At 47.6% G+C, this 11958-nt stretch overlaps 1 protein-coding gene across 1 annotated transcript; it reads left to right on the top strand.

The window, feature by feature from the left end:
• Positions 1–204: 204 nt before the first annotated feature.
• On the top strand, positions 205–11393 carry FGF6 (fibroblast growth factor 6). Its single transcript, XM_016150137.2, has 3 exons — positions 205–803; positions 1778–1881; positions 10724–11393. Exons 1-3 carry the CDS (start codon positions 458–460, stop codon positions 10898–10900), a joined length of 627 nt encoding a protein of 208 aa, XP_016005623.1. The 5' UTR covers positions 205–457; the 3' UTR covers positions 10901–11393.
• Positions 11394–11958: the final 565 nt, after the last annotated feature.

Genomic DNA, 11958 nt, shown 5'->3' with positions numbered 1-11958 from the left:
TCATTCCTGCCTCATAATTGGAATGACAGTGGCTCCCAGAATCCCTCGGGCATGGGGTGGGTGATAGGGGTCTGGGGAGGCAGCCAGCCCTGGAGCAGGTTAATGTTACAGCCCTGGATAAGTGAGCTGGGCCAGTTGACGTCAGGGTGATGAGCTGTGGAGGGGAGGGCGGGTCTGCTGAACTATAAAGATAGGTCAAATCAAATATAATCAACTCGGGACAGAGCAAGCAGGAGAACTGGACAGCGTCCCCAAGCCATGGTCCCTACCAGTCGCGGCTCAGCCTGGGTCCTTCTGCTCCCAGCCCGAGTGCCCGAAGCAGGCTTTGGTTTCATGTCAGCAGCCTTCATCTGCCTTCCAAAAATAAGCCCCTGCCGCCATGCCGAGGGGAGAAAAACAAGAAGGGCGGTATTTTTAGGGCCATTAATTCTGACCACGTGCCTGAGAGGCAAGGTGGATGGCCCTGGGACAGAGGCTGTTCATCACTATGTCCCGGGGAGCAGGACGTCTTCAGGGCACGCTGCAGGCTCTCGTCTTCCTAGGCGTCCTAGTGGGCATGGTGGTGCCCTCACCTGCGGGCACCCGCGCCAACAGCACGCTGCTGGACTCCAGGGGCTGGGGCACCCTGCTGTCCAGGTCCCGAGCTGGGCTAGCTGGAGAGATTGCCGGGGTGAATTGGGAAAGTGGCTATTTGGTGGGGATCAAGCGGCAGCGGAGGCTCTACTGCAACGTGGGCATCGGCTTTCACCTTCAGGTGCCCCCCGACGGCCGGATCAGCGGGACCCACGAGGAGAACCCCTACAGTGAGTGCCAATTGCAGCCAGTTGGGAAACTGGGAGCTTGGGCTCAAGCAGAGCTAAAAGATGAAGGGAACTTGCTCTGCTGCATGGGGTCCTATTATAAAGGGGGGAGAAATCTTATTCTCCACTTGGATGCCCATAACAGAGCCACCTCCGCCTGACTCACCTTGACCCAGCCTAGGAGCAGGTTCAATATACTGAGGCTCAAGCATCCCAGTGTGCTTTGCCATCACCCCCATGGAGCCCCTGTGGCACTAATTACTTCAGCATTATGGGCTCATCTGTGGCCATATAAGACCACTGGGAACCTGTTAGGCAAGAATGGAGAAAATGAGTAAGGATATTTGGACCAAATGAGACACGAGCTTATTTTTACTTAGCTTCCCCCTTCTCGAAGGAAAGGCAAGTGGTTTGCAAAATTTCTAGCTGAAGCACATTGTTCATTTTACTTCAACCTACCCACTCAGTCCCTAGGTCTGTGTCCTACAAATCGATGGGTTGCTACAAAGATAGGCTATCCCATCCAAGAAGGAGTGGAGGCTGTAGGATCTAGGCAAGCCCTCAGCTTCTGTGTGGCTGCAGCGCTTGCAAGATTAAATGGGCTGAGAGTTGTTGGACATGTAGAATATACATTTTTAACAAAACTGATCAGGATTCTTTTTTTTTTTTTTTTTTACCAAAGTCAAGGACCTCATGTCATTAAGTTAGTGAAACTCAGATACCTAAATGGCCACTGTGATCCCTAACTTTGATGCCACAACATTCCCTTGCAGAACTGGGATTTTGGCACTACGGTGGCAAGATTTGCCAAATCCAGCTGCTGGAGCCCCTAAAATTAGAGAGATTAGGGATGGATGGGATGGAGGATTTGACTTTCTTACAAGCAGGGGGATGGATGTGGATCACCTTTAGACTGATGGTCATCCCACTCTGATTTGCACATGCCTCAGGTAATGTGGCCCCTATTTCCTTGTCAGGCCTGCTGGAGATTTCCACAGTGGAACGCGGTGTGGTGAGTCTCTTTGGAGTGAAAAGCGCCCTTTTCGTTGCCATGAACAGCAAAGGAAGATTATACACAACGGTGAGTTCATCAGTTGCAGGGGAAGCTACAGGTTGCATAAGGCCTGTAACTTACGTAGTTGAAGAAAGTAATACAAAATCTGAGTAGAGAAGTGAATATTTGTCTTGAATGAGAAAAGAAGGGTGCCGTGGAAGGAGCCGGTGCAGGTGAGAGACCTTGAAGCTCAGGCTTTGTAAACTTCACAGTCCATCGATTGGCCTCTGCACTGGCCTCTGTTTTTCTTCACCCTACCTGCCAGAGCCTTTGTAATTAAACGGGAACCATATCTCAGAGGGCTAGTGAGTCTGAGGGAAACCCGCATTCTGACATACAGCTGCCATCAGGCTATGCTCAGGCTTGATTTCCTGAACTGGACAAGCCCACAGAAGCAAGCCTGGCTTTCAGGCTGGGTATTCTCCACAACCCATCCTCCAAGAGGCATCTCGAACCTGAGCGCAGTGAGGGGAAGGCAAATAGAGGCTCTTTCTCTCACCTTCATCAGTGTGTGGACATTTTAGTGCGAGGTTTTAAGTACTCTGGTCCCTGATGCCATAGGCCGGAGAACCATCCTCTGGATTTTCTCCCTTGGTAGACACCAGGCCCACCTCTCCTCCTTTCCATCACAGACCACCCCTGCGAGGTTAACCTCGCCAACTTCTGAGCACATTTACCAAAATCTCAGGCCTCTCTAACCCCCTTTAGCCAGGATCTCTTAGTCCATGATTTGGCTTATTCTAAAATAAGAGCTAAGAAAGCATCTCTATGATGTTGAAGAAACTGAGAGATCTTTTGACAGAAATAAGAAGGCTAAAAAGAAAGACCTCTGAGCCATAGTCAAGGAATACCAGAGTTATTTATGGGGAGGGTGTGGAGGGCTATTCTACCTCTCTTTGGAGACAGACCGAGGATCAGGAAGTGAACGGAGAAATCTGGGATTGGTGCCAGCTACCGGGGAGGCTACCCCAACCAAGGTTGTCTTTTACAAACCTGAATGGGGTGCCCCGGTGGCTTCTGCCCTTGAATTTTGGCACCAACACCTCTCATTCTGGCCTGGTTTATGTGGAGACAGGGTATGGATTAAGTTCAGTGGACTTCTCAAATAAGACAAATAGCTGGAGGGTAAGTGGGGCTGGAACGCAGGTCCCAGTCTGTGCACCAAAAATGCTTCTGCTGCAGGCCTTACATGCATTACCTACAGAACTGGGACAGTTCCACACACAGCAGTGATTTACATGAGACCTTGGGGATAAAGATCAAATGCGCCTCCCTGGGGTGCTGGAGGATAATGCTCAGGAGGCACTCCACAGGGCAACTGACAATCAGTAGGTGCTCAGTGTGGGGTAGCTGTTGATATTGTCCAAGGAGGCCGAGGCACCCTGCTGTGAGGCTCTGCAGCTCTCTCTCCTGGAGATGAGACACGTGGGAGGACCATCTGCATCCACATCATAGTAACTTGTTAAAAGTACAGATTTCCAGGGGCCTCCCCCAGAGATCTTTATCCAGTAGGGCTGGGCTGAGGGGCCTGGAAATCAGTTTGTTTTAAATTTCTCAGGCATTTCTGAGGCACAGACGGGCTTGTGAACCACCAGGCTACATGGCCTCTGCCTTGCCCAAGGGTCTCCTCAGCCCTGAGGGGCTAGGTCGATGAAACATGCATGGAATTATCAGACACCCTTTACCATTCTCTGTAAAGGTGATGGAGAGAACAGAAAGCAGCTAGGAGCAGCCTAGATTTTCGTGGAGTAGGTGCCCCTTCTGTGGAGGGAGTCATCCCTAAGAGCCGTTCTCAGCAGCCTGCATGATGCCTGGAGTCCCACTGGTCGAAATGCCAGGAACACGGAGTCTATGCAAGGGCCTCCTTTGGCGGCTAAATCTCCTGGAAGGAAGCACGCATTGCAGAAGCCCTTATCCCTTCACCTTTATTAACGAGCTATTTAGTGTTTCTCCTTACGCAGAAACCAGTTATATTCACCGGTGAGGCAGGGAAAGGGCACAGATGTAGGATAAATTTATCCACTTCCCACTTTAAGTCCATGGTCTTTACCCAGTTAGGGGAGGATGAGACATACAACAATCAGGGAACTGGCTGCAAATGGGTAAGCATTCAGAGTAACCAAAGCAGGGGAACCGTCTCTCTGAAGTGTGGGCTGACTCCTAATGTAGGAGACACCACTCGTCCTTACTCAGGCCCATGACTCAAAGGGGGCCAAGCAGGTCTCATTAAATGAACAGAGTCCAGGAAGAGGGGAACTTTTCTGAGAGAAGCCTGCCTACTCTTCACAATCCCCCAAACACACACACACACACACACACACACACACACACGCCAACCCCCCCACCTCACCCCACCCCACCCCACCCCCGCCCAACCCAGGAGCCTTTGGCCCAGGAGCACCTTCTCCAACATGGTAGAGTCTCTTCCCTGGAGCCCAAGGCCAGGCAGTCCAGGGTACAGAGTGGGGCTGGATCAGGGAGTTGGCTAAACTGTGCCCCAATCCTGAGCGCCTGAGGCTTTTTGCGCCTGGGCACCAGATGCACCAAAACCACCTCCCCCCTCCCTCAACAACCCGCAGGGCCTGTTATCACAGTCTAAAAAAACAATTGCCAACTGATCCCCGGAGCCAGGAAGACTCCTGCTGGGTGATGATTTCATTCACACTATTTCCCTTTAAGCCCCCTGAGCTGCCTCATCTCCCGGCAGCTCAGCTGCTGCTGCTGCTGCTGCTGCTGCTAAATGGGATTTCTCATGGGGAGAGGGGAACCATGCTGGGGCAAGGGACAGGGAACACCCCATGGTCGGAGAGTACATGCCGGGAAAGCTCACCTAAGGAAAAGTCTCCTCCCACGTGTCTCATCTCCAGAAGAGAGAGCTGCAGAGCCTCACAGCGGGGTGCCTCGGCCTCCTTGGACAATATCAACAGCTACCCCACACTGAGCACCTACTGATTGTCAGTTGCCCTGTAGAGTGCCTCCTGAGCATTATCCTCCAGCACCCCAGGGAGGCGCATTTGATCTTTATCCCCAAGGTCTCATGTAAATCACTGCTGTGTGTGGAACTGTCCCAGTTCTGTAGGTAATGCGTGTAAGGCCTGCAGCAGAAGCGTTTTTGGTGTACAGACTGGGACCTGCGTTCCAGCTCCTGCCCCACTTACCCTCCAGCTACTGCAACGTCACTGACCTTCTCTGGGCCTGGACCTCTTCTCTCTCAGATGTAGACTGAGGCAGAAATCAGTGAATTACAATCTCCTTTTTAAAATTAAAAAAAAAAAAATCAAGGATCTCCACGTGACAGTTGTTCTATTAGAATCCTTTAGCTGAGAAAAATACATAGTGACAAAATGGTACTAGTAATTCAGTAATACTTTTAAGTGATTTTAGTTTTACTAATTATAACTGTCTATATCCTTTTAATCAATAGTAGTAGGACAATGTGCAAAACCCACTATTTACTTCATCCAGAGAGGCCTTTGAGAATTGTCTGGACGAGGGGAGAGCTAAGCCTTTCCCTCACTCAGTGCTCAGTTAGCTGGTTCTCTCGTCTATCAGAGAACGGGATTCCTCAGGGATGGGTCAAAGGAGCCCCAAGCATTAGCTCCTGAGGAAGTGCCTGGAGTTGGGACTGGGGTGCAGGGAAGGCCCGTGCTGTATGAGGAGGCTGGAAAGCTCTGCAGAGGAGTCTCACAAATGGCTTTATCTGTGGCCTGCCAGCTACAGAGAGCTGTGTAGGAATGAGAAGAATGATGTGCCTGGTGAAAACATTTTCAAACACTCGTAAATTATCAATGCAATTCTGAGTTAGGAAAGAGGGTTGGAGACTACAGTCCTCTTCAGAGCTGAGAGATGTTTCTTCGTTTCATCTAAGGACAAAGAAAGGAGCAGTCAGGGGACACAGGCGAAAAGGTCTCAGGACAAGGAATTTTCTATTTTTTTCTCATTGCCTACTTCCTTAAACCATAAACACAGCCAGGAGTAATAAAGGCAAGTGGCCAAGGAAGCCCTAAGAGGAAGAACTTTAAAGGCAAGCATACACCTCCACCAGTCTGGGTGACTTAGCTCTGCCTAACGACAAGAGATGGATGTCTGGTCCACCCCAAACTTTAAGGGACATTTCTGCCACAGGTAACTCATGCCAGAACATTCACATATTTACCCCTCTGCAAATGGACTTCTCTGCAGTAAGAGCTAAATGCTTTACAGTTTGGTTCCACATAAGTCTGATTAGACCTATATGGAATTTAAGACATTGTCACACTGGGGCTTGAGGCCTGGCAGACCCAGGAAATGTGATCCAGTGGAATTATTTTCATTTGTTCAAGTAATAATCTATGGTAGCTGCTCTTATTATCACAACATTCACTTGGCACGAGTGCTTTTCTCACCAGAGCTAAGGAGCCAGCATTCATTCCTAAGCCATGAGAACTCAGAGCTCAGGCAAACGCTGAAGATGAATTAGGAGTTGGGTCGTGATACCAGCTTGAGCATCATTCTGGGCAGCAGGAAAATCCCACCAGCCTCAAGCATTGGCCACATCAAAAAGTTTGGGAAAATTGTCTTGCCCTCTTGCCACAGGCCTTGTAGCTATCCGAACCCCAACGATGCTGCTGCGGTCGGGGTGGCGGGGAGCGGTTGCCGAAAGGAATGGTCAGCTATTTCTCTCTTTTTTCTTTAGATTTGTACAAAATGCTGAGGAAAGCTAGGAATATGAGATAAGCTAGACAAAAGGAATAGAATGGAAAAAAAAACAAAAGTCAGAAACTAAAAAGGGGTGGGGATATTTAAGTAATCAAAAACTGATGAGCAGAGAACAAAACACAGTGCGTGTTTAAACGAATGCATTTTAAGAGATCCAGTCACTAGGGAAGGCTGGAACCTTAAACTGAACGTATTTTAGAACGGAGGATATGAGTGAATGCCCTCAGTTTCTTGCCGAAATCACTCAATTCCTCCCCCTTTTCCTCCTCTTACCCCACCCTCTGCCCCAAGACTTGATTTCCTCTCTAGAGTATGCAAACCACACATGAAACCTCTCGCCTAACCACCATCCAGATCAGAAATGAATTCTCCTGGAAATCAAGGAGGCGGTTACTCTCCAGGGACATATAAAGTTAGAACAGAGGGGAAAGCGGTGGGTGGAGAGGGGGCTGTGACAGGATGAGGAAGAGACCACCAGTTTCTGATTCAAATGTATTCTCGCTCCATTTCCTGGCTCATCTTCTATCCCAGATTCCTTTTCCATTTTAAAAGATCTACATATATGACTAGGTAACACATGAACTTGGTTTAAGGGGGAAAATAAAAAGGCAAAAGAATATGGCATGGAAATTAAGTCTCATTCTCACTGTTGTCTTGAAGCCACCTACTTCCTCCCCAGAGAGCGCCACTGTTACTCGTTCCTTGTGTACCATTCCAGGAAAAACCCCTATACCCCTGTGCGTATGCACTTGCTGGTATCATTTTTTTCAAACACACAAACAGGAATGTACTAGACACACTGTTTGGAACCTTGTTTCTTCACTTAACAATGTATCTTTGAGACCATTTCAAGTCAGTGCACAAAGAGGTTTCTTATTTTTTCACGGCTTATCATATTACACTGTGTGGTTTTTCCGTAATTGAGTTAACCACTCCCCTCCTAATTGACTCTTAGGCTGTTTTCAGTCTTTTACTGTTTTAAGTAATGCTGCAGGGAGTGACACATGTGAGAGTTTACCGGTAAGATATATTCCTAGAAGTGGAATTACTAATCAAAGCTATAATTGTTTTTTTTTTTAAATCTAATAGATATTGTCAATAGCTCTTTACAGAGTTTCTAATAATTTACACACCAGTGGACATTAAATGAGAATTCCTAAACTCCATGCCCTCACCAATGGAAAGATATTATCAAATATTGTTCTCTTTGTAATCTCACAATTAAAAATGTGCTCTCACAATTATGATTTACATTTCTCTTATTAGGCTCATTTCCTTATGTTTAAATGCTATTTGTGTTTCCTTTTCTATGAATTGTCTGTTCATAAATGTCCATTTTTCAGTGGGTTAAGGGTTCTGAATATAGTAACAAAATGTCCTCTTTGAAATATATTACAAAATATGTTACAAAAGATAATGCATTGAAAATATTTTTATACAGTTTTCTATTTATATTTTTATTTTGTTTAAGGGCTTAAAATTATTTTTCGGGCAGAGTCAAATTTAGTTGTTTTGTTTTGTTTTGTTATGTGATGGCTTCTAATTTTCTTGTATCCTGTTTAGAAAGATCTTCCTGACTTAAAAAATTTTTTTTCTGGATTTTTAAGGTTCTCTTTTTTACATTTAAACCTTTACTCCTTAATTTTAATGTAAGGAATGCAGTTATACATCGAACTATTATTCTTATTCCAACATCATGTTTTCTCCAGTGATTTGCAATGCCACTTTGATATTCATGTATGTTTGGGTTTACTTCTTGACTTTCTATTTTGCTTGCACCAGGCTTTAAACCAGTGTAGCTTCATTTCTATTTAACTTTCATAATCAGTCCTGAGTTTATTTTCTCCTAGTGTTGCTCCAAAGCTTTGCCCATCAACAATCTTAGATCCTGCGGCTGACTCTGCACCCCATGCACAGGTAAAGACACATTGGTCCCGAGAGGCCCTGAAGGGCGCAGCGCCAGAGCCAGCCTCAGCCTCCGCTCATCCTCGCTCTGTGCTTTCTCGTGCACGCTCACTGCCTCCCAGTCGTTTAGGCAGTAAATGCAGGGCTTAAAGGCTAAGTTGTTCAATAACTCACAGCAATTTTACAGAAATGATGATCCAGCTTAAGACAAAGTCTTTTAGAACTTTTACTGAAGTGTAGTTCGTGATTTAGTTGGGGAAGAATAATTATAGTGATAGCAATTATTTTTAATTTTACTATGTGGCCGGCATTATACTAAGGGCTCTGCATGTGTCGTTTCAGTTAATGCTCACTCCAGTTCTGTGGTGTAGTTATTCTAACGGATCCCACTCCACAGATGAAGGAACTGATTTCCCCCACTCATTCTGCGGATACCAAACACCCATAACCAGGAAAGGAAAGCTTGTGCAGACTCCCAAAGTGGTATCAAGGAACCAGTTGACACGGTTAGCTGGTGAGAGCTTCCTCATTCACTCAAGCAAATTTAACATAATGTGAAAATTCTCTATAAACAATCAAGTAGGGGCATGAGAGAGGAGGTGGGCCATGCACCCAGCAGTGGGCGAAGGGCAGGAGGGGTGTGTTCAGTACATGCCAATAGACCACGCCACCTTCTTGCTCACGCCCATCTTGCATCGTCCATGCAGGGGTTTCTGTATGCTTTACTGTTGTCCCTATTAAGTCATCATTCATTCAGTATCACATACTCAATAAGGCACAGTCCTTGTCTCAAGGGTTGTACATTAAGAAAGAAGAGCCTGTCCATAGGGATCACACGTTGTTTTAAATGCTGTCTGAGAAGCGAACTCAAAGGGCTGCGGAAATCTGAGAGCCCTGGTGGGCAAGCCCATCACCTTCTGTTTAACGGGAAGAGTCACTCATCCAATCCCCCAATGCCGGCCAGGTCCGGGAGCTCATAGTACACAGTTCTTTTAGAAGAGGTCAGATGATACCTCTGGCACAGCGGTCAACCACTGAGTAGGGTTTTTGTTTGTTTGTTTGTTTGTTTGAATAGCCAATGACCTCAGTCAGCAGGAAGAAGTCAGAAATCATACTCCACCTATTTCTGTTTCATTCTTTAGTTTTTACAGGCGAGATCCCAGGTCTCCTGGCTCCTACCTTGCTCTCTTCCTTTAGACCCCACAGATTTCCTTCCTATCAAAAGCACAGAAATCCCTCTAGCCCCCTCAGGGCAGGGACCCAGGCAGGCTTGGGGAGGAAAAGGGCCTCTTTTCTAGGAATAAAGGAGGTCTTGGGTGATTTATTGAGAATGAACTTGTTGATGTGTGAAAGGAAGTCCAGCACTCATTTTCTGAACAGGTGGTCCACATGCAATCCTCCAAATAAGGGATTCATCGCTGGCCCCAGACACCATGGCACCATCTGTCACACAAGGAACCCGGTTCTTTTCCCCATAAAAACCACTGCCCTTCACCGTCTCTGTCCCTGTACTTTCCTGGAGAACTATGACTGTCTAGGAGGCACCAGGCATCTTCTGGGCTCAAAGTCAAAATCCCTCTTTAAGAGACTGCAAACTCGAGATTTAACCTGGGGAAGACCGAGTGTGGAAACACAAGTGGAAAGACTTCCGAAGTGGTATCAAGGAACCAGTTGACAGGGGTAGCTGGTGAGAGCTTATTCAACAGACAGTGATGGAAAGATTTAGGAAATCATCTGTCTTGACCCCTCCACTAACCACTCCCCACCACACAGTTTGCAGAAAAGGAAACCAAGGCTGAGAAGAGAGGACCCTGCTCAGGGTCACACAACTAGAAAGTGGAAAAGCCACCAACTAGAACTCCACACTCTCCGTCCTGCTCCCCTAGACTACCTCTCACAGTGGACTTGAGAAAAATAGCTTATTTTATCCATTTCTAATCCTTTCTCTGAGTGGAATAAATTATCATCGAGGTGCTTAGAGGAAATTGCCCTAAACTGGAAGTCAGGAGACTCACCCCATGTGACACAGACGATCCATCTATGTCTCTGGGCCTTGGCTTTCTCATAGTAAAGGAGGGAAGGTGAGAGGGGACCGTGAGAGTCCTGAAGTCTCTTACTGTTCAAACCTTTCATGAGTCTGTTAACCTAGGATGACTTACACCTCACAGTGATTGTCTTGCAAAGGGGAGGGGAAGGACACCCGGCAGAGGGACCTACAGGGCCTCATTTATAATGGATGCTCTGCTGTTTGTCCATTCTTTCACAGCCCAGCTTCCAAGAGGAATGCAAGTTCAGAGAAACCCTCCTGCCCAACAATTACAATGCCTATGAGTCAGACCTGTACCGAGGGACCTACATCGCACTGAGCAAATATGGACGTGTAAAGCGGGGCAACAAGGTGTCCCCAATCATGACCGTCACTCATTTCCTTCCCAGGATATAAGAACCCTGAAAGAAGGCTCACAGGTTGAAAGCGACATATTTTCTGTTGGAATTTTGCACAAGTGAACAATTTCCCGTACCCCCCATGACTCCTGAGTCGGATTTCTCTTGTGCTTGAGGAGACCTCAGTTGGTTCCCTTGGCCACCAGACCCCATGCCAGGTAACGCTCCCAAGTGAGGGGTTGCAGCTGGCATTCTAGAATGGCAATGGAGCCCATGCTCTGACCACACCTGAGGAAAGAAGGTGCAGATGACACTTGTAGAATGTGACCTTGTGCACAGGAAAAGGCCAGGGTGGAAGTATGTGTGTGTGGATGTATATCCATGCATCTTTGTATATATTGTCAGAGCAAAGGCATCTTGGAGCATCGGGTTTCTTTCTTCCAGGATCATAGCTGCAGGCATCTGCCTGCAAGAATGTCCCTTGTCAAACCAGCAGGATTGATGGGTACTCCCATTCTGCCTCTCTGCAATCGTCTTTCCATTCAGAGGCCACTGACAGCACGGGTTGCACGGGTGGCGGCAGCAGCTGTCCTCTCAGTACAGAGGGAGTAGGGCCTGCAAACCAGAAAAACAGCGAGCAGGCCCTCCAACCTGCCTGTGAGGGCTCTGGGGACACCAGGTGCGTTGTCAGGGCAGCTGGGGGGAAGGGGCAAAGCAGTGTCTTGGGCATTTGGGGAAGGCCTGCTGGAAGCAGCGGAAGGGACTGTTCCGTGGAGAGCCATCGCGCTTGGAGGATTTGGTGCTGTGTGTGGCTCCAAGAACAAGCGGGGCCGGGCAGCCTGCCCATAACTTTTCCTCACTGTGAACCGGGTCTTATTTTAACCTCAGATGACAAGGATCCTAATAATGGCAACCTCTTTGGCGAGGGGTGAGGGGTGCAAAATAGGGCATGAAGAAAGTAGAGAGGCTTTGGACTCCAGATGATAATTCTTCTCCAGCTACATCCAGGAAACTCACCCAAGTTCTCATCTGATACTCGCACTTCCTTCTTGGTTGTCCTCGTCTCACATATACACTGGTGCCTGGATGCAGGAGAATGGGCACCATGACGTCCGG

Source organism: Rousettus aegyptiacus, unplaced genomic scaffold (assembly GCF_014176215.1).
Source record: "Rousettus aegyptiacus isolate mRouAeg1 unplaced genomic scaffold, mRouAeg1.p scaffold_m13_p_2, whole genome shotgun sequence".
Lineage (NCBI taxonomy): Eukaryota > Metazoa > Chordata > Mammalia > Chiroptera > Pteropodidae > Rousettus > Rousettus aegyptiacus.
The sequence above is the reverse complement of the archived record's forward strand: the minus strand, read 5'-3'. Positions and strand labels throughout refer to the sequence as shown.